Source organism: Pristiophorus japonicus, chromosome 2, assembly GCF_044704955.1.
Source record: "Pristiophorus japonicus isolate sPriJap1 chromosome 2, sPriJap1.hap1, whole genome shotgun sequence".
In the NCBI taxonomy this organism is placed as follows: domain Eukaryota; kingdom Metazoa; phylum Chordata; class Chondrichthyes; family Pristiophoridae; genus Pristiophorus; species Pristiophorus japonicus.
In genome coordinates, this window is record NC_091978.1 from 169,371,616 (window position 1) to 169,388,512 (window position 16,897).

General features: G+C 39.1%; 1 protein-coding gene across 6 annotated transcripts in view; it reads left to right on the plus strand.

Moving 5' to 3' along the window:
* Window positions 1–16,897, plus strand: part of atp8a1 (ATPase phospholipid transporting 8A1) — a 509,869-nt gene that overhangs the window by 142,571 nt on the left and 350,401 nt on the right. For 3 of the 6 annotated variants that reach the window (XM_070870228.1, XM_070870240.1, XM_070870245.1), the window contains exons 6-8: window positions 1,768–1,808; window positions 11,365–11,438; window positions 13,679–13,748. In XM_070870228.1, coding sequence (XP_070726329.1) covers window positions 1,768–1,808; window positions 11,365–11,438; window positions 13,679–13,748 — 185 coding nt within the window. Of the gene's footprint in view, window positions 1–1,767; window positions 1,809–8,422; window positions 8,497–11,364; window positions 11,439–13,678; window positions 13,749–16,897 lie in introns of all 6 variants that reach the window. The other 3 variants (XM_070870244.1, XM_070870234.1, XM_070870247.1) reach the window with 2 other exon arrangements.

Here is a 16,897-nt window from a genome sequence, read left to right on the forward strand (position 1 = left end):
ACACTGCTGATTGCTTCAACGATCTATTCACCAGCCATCCCAAATCCCTTTCTTGTTTTGCATCCTGATAACCATATTGTTAAAATCACCTATTTTGCCCATCTCTGCCCCTGCCTCATCCGCTGCTGAAGCCCTCATTCATACCTTTGTTACCTCTAGATTTGCCTACTCTCAAGTACTCCTGGCTGGCCTCCCACATTCTACCCTACATAAATTTGAGATCATCCAAAACTCGACAGCCTGTGTCCTAACTCTCCAAGTCCTGCTCACCTGTCACTCCTGTGCTCGCTAACCTACATTGGCTCCTGGTTAAGCAACACTTCGATTTCAAAATTCTCATCCTTGTTTACAAATCCCTCCATGGCTTCGCCTTCCCTATCGCTGTAATTTCCTTCAGTCTCTCAATGCCCCCCCCGAGATGTCTGCGCTTCTCAAATTCTGCCCTCTTGAGCATCCCTGATTTATAACTGCTCAACCATTGGTGGCTGTGCCTTCAGCTGCCTGGGCCCTAAGCTCTGGAACACTCTCCCTAAACCTCTCCCCCCTCACTCCTCCTTTAAGATGCTCCTTAAAACCTACCTCTTTGACCAAGCTTTTGGTCATCTGTCCTAATTTCTTGTGTGGTTTGGTGTCAAATGTATTTGTTGTCTGAAAACACTCCTGTGAAATGCCTTGGGATGTTTTACCACATTAAAAGTGCTATATAAATGCAAATTGTTGTTGTATTGTCACTTTATTATTTTCTATTCTCATTACTTGGATTTTCTCCATATTAAATGACATCTGTTGTCAGCCCAGCACCCCAAGTCTACTCAGTTCTTCTATATTTAATGTGACTTTTGTTATTTGCAGTCCCTCCTACTTTGTCATCTGCCAACTTTGTTTTTGTTTCTGTCCCCACTTCTAGCAACTTATGCATGTTGTAAATAGCAATGGTCCTAGCACTGATCTGAAGCATCCCATTCTATTGTCACCCCACTTCAAATGCAATGATTTTTAAAATCTGTTTCAGCCACTTTGATTCAGTTCAGAAATACACTTCCAGCTTTGCTGCAACCTAAGGAAACAACATTCACTGCACTCTGTCCACGAGGTTTGCTACCTCCCAAAGAACTCCTAGATTCATCAGGCATGATCTTCCTCCCATAAAGTCATGTACACTACATCAGATTGATTTTTTTTTTCTCCGAGCACTCATTTTGTTAGTTAGATTTTTTTTGTTTGATAAATATATAGGTAGCAGTAAAAGTTAAACTATCCAGTGAATGAATAAATAAAAATTGTTTGTTGATGCTGTGAGGATGTTTTCCCTGGCTCGGAAGTCTAGAACTAGGAATCACAGCCTCAGAATAAGGGGTCGGCCATTTAGGACCGAGATGAGAAATTTTTTCACTGAAAGGGTTGTGAATCTTTGACTTCTCTACCCTGGTATCTGTGAATGCTCAGTCATTGAGTATATTCAAGACAGAGATCGATAAATTTTTGGATACCAAGGGACTTGAGATATGGGGATCGTGTAGGAAAGTGGAGTTGAGGTAGAAGATCAGCCATGATATTGAGTGGCAGAGCAGGCTTCAAGGACCGAATGGCCTACTCTTGCTCCTATAGCTTATGTTAATTGTAACCCTACTTTTTCTATCTTTTGAACAGTCAAAATTTGCATTATAAATAGAAAGAGAAGCTAGTAGGGTTTTTATTTTGAAATTATTTTAACTCTTGGAAAGAGCCAATGCACATTTTTAATTCTGAAATTTCTTTTATTCATAGTGCTGAGAAATGGTGCTTGGGAAATTGTCCATTGGGAAAAGGTATGAAATATTATCTTAATCAAAGAAAGTAAAGCTATATTAAGTTGATAGACATATTTATCACTAATGCAATCAAAGTTGATTGTCGTGCTGACCATTTGTCTACTAATAGTACTTGATTGATTCTGAGCAAATAAATTATATTGAATAATGCTAGAGACTCGCCAAAGTGTGCAAGATACAGCCGTTTAATGAGTTGGTTCAAATATGTATCCAGCTTATGTTTGCCTGTGTTGCCTTGAGTAGTTTATTAGAATAGGACAAAAATCCATTATTTGCTCTCTCCTAGCTCACCTATCTGAAACTGAAATAGATAAATATTGTATGTGAGCCGAGTCAAGAAAAGAAAAATATAAGGTGAAGGACGGCTGCCATCTCTTCCATTCATGGTGTTTCTATAGAAACCCTGCAAAGCAGATTAATTGACATCTGTCAAATTCTGTTTAGCTGATGGAGTTATTATTACATTAGCTAGTTTCATTCTGATAATGGGAATAAATTGAGGATTGGGATGATGACCAAAGATAAATATTGTAATTGAAAAGTACATTATTGCAAGTGTGCTTTTTAAAAAAAAAAAATTAAGTCTTGATGTTAGGATTGGCTAACTAATAGAAAACAGAGTCAGGATAAATGGGTCATTTTCCGGTTGGCAAACCGTGACTAGTGGGTTGCTGCAGGGATCGTGCTGGGTCCTCAACTATTTACAATTTATATTAATGACTTGGATGAAGGGACCGAGTGTAATGTAGCCAAGTTTGCTGATGGGTGGGAAAGTAAATTGTGAGGAGGACACACAAAATCTGCAAAGGGATATAGACAGGCTGTGAGTGGGCAAAAATTTGGCAGATGGAGTATAATGTGGGAAGATGTGAGGTTATCCACTTTGGCAGAAATAACAGAAAAGCAAATTATAATTTAAATTGAGACAATCCGCAAAGTACTGCAGTACAGAGGGACCTGGGGGTCCTTGTGCATGAAACAGTTAGTATACAGGTACAGCAAGTAATCAGGAAGGCAAATGGAATGTTGGCCTTTATTGCAAGGGGTTAGAGTATAAAAGCAGACAAGTCCTGCTACAATTGTACAGGGTATTGCTAAGGCCACACCTGGAGTACTGCATACAGTTTTGGTCTTCCTATTTCAGGAAGGATATACTTGCATTGGAGGCTGTTCCGAGAAGGTTCACTAGGTTGATTCTGGATGAGGGGTTGACTTTTGAAGATAGATTGAGTAGGTTGGGCCTGAACACATTGAAGTTCAGAAGAATGAGAGGTACTCTTATTGAAACATAAGATACTGAGGGGGCGAGACAAGGTGGATGCAGAGAGGCTATTTCCACTCATAGGGGAAATTAAAACCAGGGGACATAGTCTCAGAATAATGGGCTGCCCATTTAAAACTGAGATGAGGAGGAATTTCTTAGGATTGTAAATCTATGGAATTCTCTGTCTGAGAGCTGTGGAGCTGGGTCATTGAATATATTTAATGTGGAGATACAGATTTTTGAGCGATAAGGGAGTAAAGGGTTATCTGGAGCGGGCGGGGAAGTGGAGCTGATCAGATCAGCCATGATATTGAATGACGAAGCAGGCTCGAGGGGCCACATGGTCTACTCCTATTTCTCACGTTCTTATGTACTTAATTGGGTCCGAATCTCAACTAGCTAATTTGCACAAGATGACTTGGCCACTGAGCAAAGTACTTCATGACAAACTTGAAAGTTATTTTTGGTTAGTCGTGCTGTAGTGTGTTTTTCGGTGATGGTTTTAGAGAACATCTACTTAGAAGATTGTCCTAACCTTCCAACTAGAGGATGTGGTCATCTGTGCCTACATGTTTGGGGGGGAAAAAAAACAATTTTGTTTCATTATTTACCCTCAACCAGTTTTCCTCCGTAAGTTGCAGAAATGCTTGGAATAGCTATAAATGAGAACAATTGGATGCAATAAGGCAGGTAATTCTTGATTTTCAAGAAAAAACATCCATTAAGGGAAATGTGCAATTTCTGTATCTTTAGATTTGTCATGCTTTCCAAAAGTATCATGAACTGTGTACATATGAACATATAGAGGATTGTCTATTTATCTATATTCAGCAATGTGTTTTTTGAAAGAATTACATGCTTAAGTGGCACCACTGCACAAGTCTCCAGCTTTATATTGACGTATTTTAACTCAGCAATGTTTTAATCTGTTCTGAAGCTGCACACATCAGTGCATCATACAGATGCAATTATATTTTAATATGTTAATGAGAAAGTTCTGAAATATTGTCCCCACTCTTGTGGATTTTTATGATCAAAGAATATTTCAGGTTATCTGAATTTGGTTATGGAAAAGTCTATCTAGAATCCTGGAGGCAGGTTTTATTTTATTTAGATTATTTTTCATAAGTATTGCAAATCTCTGTCCATATTGAGTTGTGCAGCTGTAAAGTTGTAATATGGATATGATACATGAGACTTCACTATTGAGGCTTTGACGATGTGTGTAAATGGTGTCAATGTAAGTCATACATCAGCTGTGCTTCAGAAGTATTTGATGGCCAACATATGAAGGACAATCTTTTTTTTTGCAGAAGTTTTTTTTTTCTCGGTGTCTTCAGTCTATTCAAACAGAAAATTATTACACCAAGGACCAGACTGGTACAGGCTAAAATCATTATTACATGTGCTGAATTGATTCAGAAGCTTAATACCTAGACAGTACAACATAAGACAACATTTTAAAATAATTGGGGACAAATTCAGTTTGTTTGCGCCTCCCATTGGAACGCAAGTGACTTTTCGCCCGGGCGTGGCGCTGCTAATGACTTCTGTGAAATTCCGTGGGAGTTTAGTGACAATGGTAATCGGTAGTGTCCTGCTGTGCTGGCGATGACTGACAGTGCCCAGCGACCCGTTTTTGCCCCAGGGTGAAAATTTGGTAACTCTTTTCCCCCCTCCCCCGAAGCTGCAGGGCTGCATGCCGCTCATGGGGCGAAATCTAAAGGGGAGGTGGATATTTATGATGCCACAGCACCCTGCTCCCTGGTGGTCCCGGTCGGGACCCGTTTCTCCACCGCAGGGTCGGCAACTTGGTCCTTCCCTTCAATGAAGGAGAGGGCCAGGTCTATGCAGCAGTGCTACGCAATTCACCTAATCTAACAATTTCTGCCCAGCAATGCTCTTGTGGTCTCCATTTATGATACAAGTAGCATCAATATAATTAAATTCAAATTAACGAACAATGATTTATAAAAACCCATTCACTTGAGCACTTGACACTTTCACTTCAAAGCCCGTATCTTAATCTTTGATCAAAATAAATGTCCATATTCTTGTAGAGGATTCATCTGATTTTAAACTTGGCAAAACAACAGTATCTATTTTAAAAGCAAAATACTGCGGATGCTGGAAATCTGAAATAAAAACAGAAAATTCTGGAAATACCTAACAAGCCAGGAAACATCTGCCAAGAGAGAAACAGTGTTAACGTAACAGATCAATGACCTTTCATCAGAACTGGAAAAACTTAAAGATGTAAAAAGTTTAAATCGAGTACAGACAGGGAAAGTGGGGCGGGGAGGAAAGAAACAAACTGGAAGGTCTGATTGGGTGGAAGGCAGGAGAGAAATGAAAAAAGACTCAATTGTGCAAGGTGAAAGAATAGTAATGTGTATCTCAAATCTGGGTTACCACAGATGAAAGCTGAAGGTATAAGTTTCTGTTTTTTTGAAAGATACTCTGGAGACGACCACTGAAAGGCTTTAATGTGGAGATACTTAGGACCGTATTACTGCAGAGAAAAGTATAATGGAACATGCTTTGTCCAGTATAATTCACCGGATGCCACCCATCCACCACAGTGGATAATGGAAATCGGCAGATAATTGAGTCCCAACATTTTTTTCTTGTATGTGTGCCACAATAATCTAGACAAACCTGCATTAAATTCAATCTTTCTAGAGATGTGAAGTTGATTTATACTGGTCATGAAGGCAGTGCTATTAGCTGGCTATGCAATGAAGTGATGCTTCTTGCAGTACTTAGTTGCAAACAAAATTCTGGTGAATACTCAGGACAGTGGCTAATTGTAATGCAGGTAATGAAGGACTTTCAATGCAAAGTACAGATCACACGGAATATTTTCAAAACCCACATCTGATGAGATAAATGTTTTTACTCTACATTTACAACATATAAGTAAAATGACAACTCCTTCTATACAACAAGCACTTTCATTTTTATAGCACCTTTTCATGTAGAAGACATACTGAGACACAAGCATAACCAGACAAAATGGATGCTGAGCCAAAGAAGATATTAGGACAGTGACCAGAAGCGTGGTCACAGATGTGGGATTTGAGGAGAAGAGGTGGAATTCCACAGTGTAGGGCAGAGACAGATAAAAGCACAGCCACCAATGGTGGAGCAAAGGGAACGGTGAGGATTAAATCTCCCGTTGGCTTCATCTACTGCAAAAATAGTTTCTATATTTTAAGTCTCTACTCCATAGATGTAATTTCACATCGCTGGCATCATCCTGGTGAATCTTGTTCACAAGAAGTTCTCCTTTTAGGTCCCTAATCAGCCCCACCCTTCCTTTGCCTACCCTTTTACTATTTATGTTTATAAAAGACATTTGGACTCCCTTTTATGTTGGCTGCTAATCTATTCTCACCCTCTCTGACCCTCATGTCTTGCTTCCTTTTTTAGATCTCCTCCAAACTTTATTCAGATTGGTTCTCGACTGTATTATGAACCTTAGATTTGTCATAAGCCTCCTTTTTCTGTTTCATTTTAATCTCTACATCTTTAATCATCCTGGGAGCTCTAGCTTTGGATGCCCTTCCTTTCCCCCTCTTGGGAATGTGTCTAATCCGTACCCAAGCTTTCTCCTTTTTGCAGGCCTACCTTTACTTAATTACTGTTTCGTTTACCAATTTTTGGTCCCAATCCACGTGGGCCAAATCCCTCTTGCACTCACTGAAATTAGCCCTCCAAGTTAAGTATTTTTAATTTTGACTGTTCCTTGTCCTCTTCCAAACTCAATGATATTATGATCACTGCTCCCCCTCTGAAACATGCTCCACTTGCCCCACTTCATTCTCCAGTACTGCTTCCTTCCTCGTTGGGATGGAATCACACTGATGAAGAAAATACTCCAATACACATTTCAGGAATTCCTCCCCCTCTTTGCCCCTTATACTATTGCTATCCCAGTCTACATTGGGGTAATTGAAGTTCCCCATTGTCGCTACTCTAGTTCTTGCATCTTTCTGTAATTTGCCTGCAGGCTTGCTCCTCTATCTTCTTCCCACTGTTTGGTGGCCTATAGTATACATCCAATAGCTCCTTTATTCACTAATTCTAACCAAATAAATTGCCTTAGACCCCTCAACTACACCATCCATTTCTAATTGTATAATAGTTTATTTGATCAATGCTGTTCAAACCCACCCTTTATTCACTTCCCTATCTTTCCTGGATACCTTGTAGCCAGGAATATTTAGTTCCCAATCCAGCACTTCTTTGAGTCCGCTCTCTGTTATTGCCACTATATGATAGTCCCATGTGGCGACTTGGTCCTGCAGCTCACCAACCGTATTTGCCATGCTACGTACATTTCCGCACATGCACTCCAAACCCATCTTGAACTGCCTTGCATTTGTCCTGTGTCTTATATCTCCTATTTCTGAACTATTCTTTAATCTGTTGCTATTTGTCTCTTCCAACCCTCTTTGCACCTTGTTTATCTTCTTGCATGTTTCATTCTGGTGCCCTGCCAAATTAGTTTAAACCTTCCCCCACAGCACTAGTTAACTTCCCCGTGAGGACATTTGTCCCAGCGCAACCCGTCCATCTTGAACGAGTCCATTCTGCTCCAGAACTGGTCCCAATCCCCCAGGAATCTGAAATCTTCCCTCCTGCACCATTTCTTGAGCCACATATTAACTTGTTACTCCAGTCACACGCTATTTTATCCAGCTATTCCTATGCTTTACTAGTGCGGAGCACTCAGATTAATCCAGAGATTACTTCCTCCGAGGTCCTGCTTTTTAAATTCCTCTGACTGCTGAACCTCAACCCTTTTCCTTCCTACGTCATTGGTTCTCACATGGATCACAATTTCTACCTGTTCCCCTTTCCCCCTCGCAATGGGTCAGTGCGTCTGCACAGAATGCATACCTACTGACTCCTAGATAATTCTCCTGTGTGCATGTCTGGTGTGAACAGGATTGATACCATCCATCATTAAATAAAACATACTGAGTATTTAGCATTATTACAAAGAATATCATTTTTGATGGGTGCTAGGAGGCAGGTGTGGAGCATAAACACCAGTTGGGCAGAATGGTCTGTTTCTGTGCTATACATTCTATGTAATAAAGAGGTTGCAGTTAAAATTAACCTGAAAAATTTCCTCGGTATAACTGTTTCTATGATGATTTACGTGATCAGCATTTCAGAATATTCCAGAACTCCTCTTAACAGATTTCAGGATTAGGATATGTTAAGTGGTACTTTAGTAGAAGCATTGAGACAATGTTGAACTTAATACCGCATTCACTGTTTTGCTGCAGCATTCAAAGTCACTAGTGTTAACCACTTAATAGTTTCTTTCTTGCAGGTAGAGGTTGGCGATATAGTTAAAATAAATTGCACAGAATGCATACCTGCTGATACTATACTACTCTCATCAAGGTAGAGATGCCTGTTGATGTTTGTGTAGAGGATGGCCCCTCTACCTCCTGCACCGTCCCAGTACTGCTCCAAGAAAATGGAATCAATGGCAAAATGGAACTAGACCGTGCATTTGTCATTTATTGTTTACAATGTTTCTAGTATGTAATGAATACCAGGTTTTGAGTTTTTGGGGGTCAGAAAAGACAATTTAAAATAAATATTGCCTAGTTCTCCCCTATTAGCAGCTTTCCAGGGTATTGAGTTGGAATTCTTTATGTTCGCAACGGTAATATCCACAATAGGTTTGAAACCATTGTGTATTTATCTCCGTTTTAACACATCCTGAATTGAACATGACAACACGATAGTATAAACTGTTCAATATTAATCCATGCACCAGGAACATGATTTTAAGAACACCAGCCCTGAAAATTGCAGCAGATTTCTGGTGTAGTCCTGCTGCAACTGCAATGGATACACCAGGTTCTGCAGTTTCAGGAGGCCTCGTCTGGGCCTCAAACATGGTCCCCTGTGTCAGAGAACTTCCTTTTGTTGGAGGTTCCCACTTCCCTAGCCTCAGTGGGACCTGGTAAGTCCAAGTAGCCTGGACTGGTTTTTGAATGGGAGATTTTGCGCATGCACGCAATTTTGAATGGGCCATGCAGCTCGTTAAAGGGACTGCGCTCCCCCACCCAAAAAAATTAGGGGGAACATTGCCAATGGCCGAACAAGATGCTCTGATATTGGCTTGGGTGCCCACCAGGCCCATGCTAGTAAGATTTCCTCCCACTGATCACGCTATTCTGCTACTGGATTAGTGCTGGAGGCCTAAGGCAGCGTAACTGTCAAATCATAGCTCATGCAGTACAAGTTATCTTCTGTAAATTAGGTCAGTTACCTTTTGATTTTGGACCTTCCTGTCGGTTAACAAAATTGATGCTTGAGCAGAAAAGGATTACTGGCCCAGAAATTCCGGTCGGATGCTTCCCGTGCAATTGACTCCGACCGGAGAATTTTTCTGAAAGTACCTGGTGGCCTTGGAGGAGCATGAGATTCCGTTGGGAGGCCTTCTCTTCCTGCGCTGCGAAGCACGTTTCCGTCCTCTAGGTTCCCATGCAGAAGATGCAGTCACATATGACTGCAATGAGAACTCTTATCTACAAGTTCTCATTGCTATTAATTGAGAGAAAAAAAAACGAACACTAACACCAATTTAAAAAATAAAAAACACACCTCACAAAATTAAAATTAATTGAAATTAAAGTTAATAAATATCGGAGAAAAAAAATTGAGTTTTTACAAAGTTTTAAAAAATTATTTTAAATAAATTTAACGTAGTGGGCAGGGTTTTTAAAAATAAAATGTGTATTTTTAATGTAAGACTGTTACGCCTGTAAAAGTAGGCTATGCACCTGCTTTTATCAGGCACGAGTTTTGCGGACATTTGCTGGACGTGAAATGGGTAAATCCCGCAATCTTGCCCTTGCAAATGTCCTCGCTCCCGAGATGCGGATGATCTGTTGAGCTGGAGCTTGACAGATCGGAAAAACCGGTTTTCAACGCATGCGCATTGCGTGCAGAAAACTGGCTTTTCCGATGTCTTCCCGGGTCCGTAGAAACGGCGTACGGACCAGAGGAGGGTGGAATTTCTGGGCCACTATATTACTATTTTTAAATGTTGCTCATTAATTTAATAGTCATTATTGCTCTTGCAATATTAAAGATTTAAAAAATATTGTTTATAAAGTGCCACCGCAATAATTTGTTATGCAAACTCCTGAAATAGTTTCAGATTTACCATAAACTGTGTTTCAAAGGAATCTAAAAATGTGGTTGTATATGAAATCAGATGCAACTAATTTTTTAATAGAAATTCAGCCTGAGTTTCAAACATTAATCTAAAAATCCATTTCAGCACTATATAATTTAAAATGGGCCAAATTCATATTTCACAAAATGCAACTTCATTTCCATTTTTTTTTTTGCTGATCCATTTTCTTGGAGACTTTATTTAAAATCTTTTTTAGAAGTTTTGTTTTACAAAATCCATTTTCTGTTCAGATTGAAGCCTAGATTATTTTTTATAATTGAAAACTCAAGTCCTGATTTTCATACAGAAGTGTATATGAAATAAAATTAGTGCGTTTTAGTTCAGTGCTTCAGTTATAACTTTACAAAATGCACAACACTCTCTCTGAATTGATTTTTGCCATAAAATCCTAGTTAAGATACTTTTTGTTGCTAATGTGTTGCTGTTTGAGTGCAAACCAGATTCATGAAGATCTAACTTGACAATGAGATGTAGTAGCATAATGTAGATTTTTATTAACTTCAACATTTTAAAAATTAATTTAAATTTTTTTTTCATGTGCCAATATATCCTGTTGTGGAACTTGGCTTGCCAACTATTATTGAATGTTGCCAATTCTAAAAGCACTACTTTATCAAGCACTAGGCGCCACCAAATTAATATAGTTTCTTGACTACTATTCAAAAGTGTAGATGGTTTGAGCCTTTTAAGATTGATCAAATATCTGTTTCCAAAAAGACTAGCTGGGATTTATCAAAAGACTCTTTTCTGTGTATTAAAATTTACTTGAGGAATAATTTTACTATTAATCATATTGTGTACAGATTGTTCTGTACACAACACTTAAAAAAAAAAAAATATCTAGGCAATCCTTTGAGTCATATGAATGATTGCATCTGACATGAATAAAATGGATTTTGAAAAATTATATTGCAAATAAATTTTTATTTTATTTTCTGTATAACCAATCAATTTGCTTCTTTTTACCTTTTTCTCATGTTTTCCATCATTACCTTATCCTTCCGCATTATTTGTGTGTATGTGTCCTAATCCTCTATCTGCTGGGATTAATATAGGTGGCAGTGGGGGAGATTGTGAAGGTGACCAATGGGGAACATCTCCCAGCTGACCTCGTCATTCTGTCATCAAGGTCAGATTTGATTTAGGGAATATAATACTGCAGCATTTTAAAGCAGCAGTGGGTCCTCAAAAGCAGCCCTAGAGAGGTTATCTGTAATTCTTCTTCAAATGTACTTTGATTCACATTCTGCATCAGATTCCTGAATACATTTTGATTACTAACAGAAATTACCTTGTGGGAGGAGTTAAACATATTAATTTGCTCCTCCTCCCCAATGCAATGTAGTTTCCTTACTGACTGAAGGGATTGTCTGAATGTTTACCCTCAGACTACCTCCAGTGCTGCTCCATATGAATCACTAGAAAGTGCACAAAGGCAAGCTGCTCCGTCCCCTTTCTGTGGTTCCACTTTCTGGGAAGTACCTGGCCGCTACTTGGCCCTCTCCATGGCAGCACAATTGAGATTAAGAACTTGTCCTGTAGAATCAGCTCCATAATTCTGTAGTGCAACATATTGGAGTTGTAATACTTGCCATTATGCTCTCCAGTAATTTTATTGCATTACGTCGTCACAAATAATCTATTCCCCTTCACTGACGCAGAACAGTTTGAAGAACAAAATGTAATGTTGATTATCAAAGATTACCATATAATGTGCATAAATATTTTCTTAAGATGAATAGTTCACATCATCCCTTTTTGTCCATAATACTCAACAGTAGCTTAATTTTGTAATGCCAAAGTTGCATGTAGCTATTTTCAATTATATTTAAATGTCCATGTAACCATGCATAGAGCAGGTATTGGATTAACTAATAGTGGTGCTATAAAAAGGCCAATTTTAGAAATGAAGTAAACCATGTTTAAAATGATGACTTTTACAGAAGTCCAGCTTTATGCTTATCCTTTATAACAAAACAAAGATTTTAAGGCTGTTTACATCATTCGAAGATGAAACCAAAGATGCTTTTCCAAAAATGTCATTTTACTAAGAGTTGAGTTGGATAAGAAGATGCTGTTTAATATTTTTTCTTGGTGGGTTTTACAAGCTCGCTGGAGGACCCACTGTACTTTTCTGGATGTTATCATTTGCATGTTCTTGAATTTATAGCTTCTCAGTTTTTGTATTATGTGATAAACTGCATGTTGCTGTGGCAAATGTAACTACTACAGTACTGCACCTTGTGGCGATGTAACTTACTAATCAGAAAGCTTGCTGCGCAGTCCCTATTTGTCTGATTTGTATCTGTTAACTGTTGTGTAGCTTAGCTGCTGCATTAACTAATGTGTTTTTATGAAGTGTATTTCTAATTGTTTTACATATACTATTTTGCCTTTTGGATGATGCTTCCCCTGCCCCACTCCCACTTGGTTAACAGGTACACAATCTTTTCTTGCACATGTAACATGCATGAGCTATTTCCCTCATGGCAGAATGCACAAGTTCCCAGGGCACATCTTTATGAACAATCATGGAACTGGTCCATCAATAGTAATTGGGCTTTTATCATTGTCCAAATTAAATAATGAGAAAATGTTTATTTTCTCCTTCCCCTCAAAAGCAGTGGGAGTAGAAACTGCAAGATGTGTTTTAAGGAATAGGTGCTTAAACACTGAAGTGTTTTGTCATTTACAGAGCAAAATTATTAAGAATCATCTTTGGTGTGTTCAGCTAGCTTTTGTATAACCATTTACTCATTTTGTACATAAATGAAGTGCATAAATAATATTTAAAGTAAATTATCCAAAATTTGACTTCCTTATTCTGTTTGTAAATGAGATATCTAAGGTAATTACTCAATTTAATTATATAGAACTGTCTGTCTAAATGAATAAATGCTTGACTATTAGACTAGCATAGTCAAACATTTGAGTGCAACATGGATAGAAACAGTTAAATAACTAAGTTAATGTCATAATATCCTTAAGATTATGACAATTAAAATGTTCTATTTTAATCAATAAAATTACAATTATTTCAAGAAGTGATCTCAACTCTGAGACTTGCTTTCACGTACAATTTATACATCAGAATATTAAATTTTTCAAGTCACTGCAACATTGAATGAATCATGGTGCAAAAGGTCTATTGTAATATATAAAACAATTTTATAATGGTTAGCCAATGAGTTTGGTGAGAAACTAAAGATGCATTTTTATTGAAAAATGCTTTAAAAATGTTAGTGAATGCTGAATAACTATTTTGCTGGAAATTAATTCTGTCCATGAAAGACTGAGGTTTGCAAGTTTTCCAAGTAGTCATATTGACTGCTTAAAGTTTAATACATTTGTCATTCTGTTTCGTATCAGTGAACCACAGGCAATGTGCTACATTGAAACTTCTAATTTAGATGGAGAAACAAATCTTAAGATCCGACAGGTAAGATTTTCATCCATATTGGTTTGCAATACATTTGATAAGCAAACAATTTTAATTCAATAAAAACTATCAACCATTCTTTAGTCTGAGTTGGTTTATTTTGGTATAATCCAAATAACTTTAAATACAGCTTTGTGAATTTCATTTGTGGTTGCAATAAATGCAATCACTCAAACAGTAAGATCGATGAACCCTGAAAAACGTAATAACTGTGCTACTCCAGGACTGAGATTGCACTTGGAGACAAAAGTGTTGGCTCTTTTAGGAACTGAATATCGTACATTTTGGATTAATCCGAACATTTTTATTTTTTTTCCCACTCCAAGTGCACAAGTAATATTTGAGTATCTACAAAGACTTGAAGTACATTTACAAGAGTTATACTGGAACTGAGAAGTAATAACCATCAGTGCTGTTGGGGAGGAGTTAAACTAATATGGCAGGGGATGGGAACCTGTGCAGGGAGACAGAGCGAAATAAAAAGGAGGCGGAAGCAAAATATAGAAAGGAGAATAGTAAAAGTGGAGAGCAGAGAAACCCAAGGCAAAAAACAAAAAGGGCCACATTACAGCAAAATTCTAAAGAGGCAAAGTGTGTTTTTAAAAAAAAAAAACAAGCCTGAAGGCTCTGTGCCTCAACGCAAGGAGTATTCGGAATAAGGTTGATGAATTAACTGCGCAGATAGTAGTTAATGGATACGATGTGATTGGCATCACGGAGACATGGCACCAGGGGGACCAGGGCTGGGAACTCAACATCCAAGGATATTCAGCATTTAGGAAGATAGACAGAAAGGAAAAGGAGGCGGGGTGGCGTTGCTAGTTAAAGATGAAATCAATGCAATTGTAAGGAAGGACATTAGCCTGGATGATGTGGAATCGGTATGGGCGGAGTTGCGGAATACCAAAGGGCTGAAACGTTAGTGGATGTTGTGTACAGACCACCAAATAGTAGTAGAGAGGTTGGGGACAGCATCAAGCAAGAAATAAGGGATGTGTGCAATAAAGGTACAGCAGTAATCATGGGCGACTCTAATCTACACATTGATTGGGCTAACCTAACTGGTAGCAATGCGGTGGAGGAGGATTTCCTGGAGTGCATTAGGGATGGTTTTCTAGACCAATATGTCGAGGAACCAACCAGGGAGCTGGGTATTGTGTAATGAGAAGGGGCTAATTAGCAGTCTTGTTGTGCGAGGCCCCTTGGGGGGAAAAGTGACCATAATATGGTAGAATTCCTTATTAAGATGGAGAGTGACAAAGTTAATTTGGAAACTAGGGTCCTGAACTTAAGGAAAGGTAACTTCGACGGTATGAGGTGTGAATTGGCTAGAATAGACTGGCAAACGATACTAAAAGGGTTGACGGTGGATAAGCAATGGCAAACATTTAAAGATCACATGGATTAACTTCAGCAAATGTACATCCCTGTCTGGAGTAAAAATAAAACTGGGAAGGTGGCTAAACCATGGCTAACAAAGGAAATTGAGGATAGTGTTAAAGCCAAGGAAGAGGCATATAAATTGGCTAGAAAAAGCAACAAACCTGAGGACTAGGAGAATTTTAGAATTCAACAGAGGAGGACTAAGGGTTTAATTAAGAGGGGGAAAATAGAGTACGAGAGGAAGCTTGCAGGGAATATAAAAGCTTCTATAAATGTGAAGAGAAAAAGATTAGTGAAGACAAAGTCGAATTCAGGTAAAATTATAATGGGGAACAAAGAAATGGCAGACCAATTGAACAAATACTTTGGTTCTGTCTTCACGAAGGAAGGTACAAATAACCTTCCAAAGGTACTAGGACAGTGGATCTAGTGAGGAGGAGGAACTGAAGGATATCCTTATTAGGCGGGAAATTGTGTGAGGGAAATTGATGGGATTGAAGGCTGATAAATCCCTGAGACCTGTTAGTCTGCATCCCAGAGTGCTCAAGGAAGTGACCCGAGAAATAGTGAATGCATTGGTGATCATTTTCCAACAGTCTATCGACTCTGGATCAGTTCCTATGGACTGGAGGGTAGCTAATGTAACACCACTTTTTAAAAAAAGGAGGGAGAGAGAAAACAGATAATTATAGACCGGTTAGCTTGACATCAGTAGTGTGGAAAATGTTGGAATCAATCACGTAGGACGAAATAGCAGCACATTTGGAAAGCGGTGACAGGATCGGATCAAGTCAGCATGGATTTAGGAAAGGGAAATCATGCTTGACGAATCTTGAATTTTTTGAGGATGTAACTAGCAGAGTGGACAAGGGAGAATCAGTGGATGTGGTGTATTTGGACTTTCAGAAGGCTTTTGACAAGGTACCGCACAAGAGATTGTTGTGCAAAGTCAAAGCACATGGTATTGGGGGTAATATACTGACGTGGATAGGGAACTGGTTGGCAGACAGGAAGCAGAGAGTCGGGATAAAGGGGTCCTTTTCAGAATGGCAGGCAGTGACGAGTGGAGTGCCGCAGGGCTCAGTACTGGGACCCCAGCTCTTTACAATATACATTAATGATTTGGATGAAGGAATTGAGTGTAATATCTCCAAGATTGCAGATGACACTGAACTGGGTGACGGTGTGAGCTGTGAGGAGGATGCTAAGAGGCTGCAGGGTGACTTGGACAGGCTAGGTGAGTGGGCAAATGCATGGCAGATGCAGTATAATGTGGATAAATGTGAGGTTATCCATTTTGGGGGCAAAAACACGAAGGCAGAATGTTATCTGAATGGTGGCAGACTGGGAAAAGGGGAGGTGCAATGAGACCTGGATGTCATGGTTCATCAGTCGCTGAAAGTGGGCACGCAGGTACAGCAGGCGGTGAAAAAGGCAAATGGTATGTTGGCCTTCATAGCTAGGGGATTTGAATATAGAAGCAGGGAGGTCTTACTGCAGTTGTACAGGGCTTTAGTGAGGCCTCACCTGGAATATTGTGTTCAGTTTTGGTCTCCTAATCTGAGGAAGGATGTTCTTGCTATTGAGGGAATGCAGCGAAGGTTCACCAGACTGATTCCAGGGATGGCTGGGCTGTCATATGAGGGGAGACTGGATCAACTGGGCCTTTATTCACTGGCGTTTAGAAGGATGAGAGGGGATCTCATAGAAACATATAAGATTCTGACGGGACTGGACAGGTTAGATGCAGGAAGAATGTTCCCGAT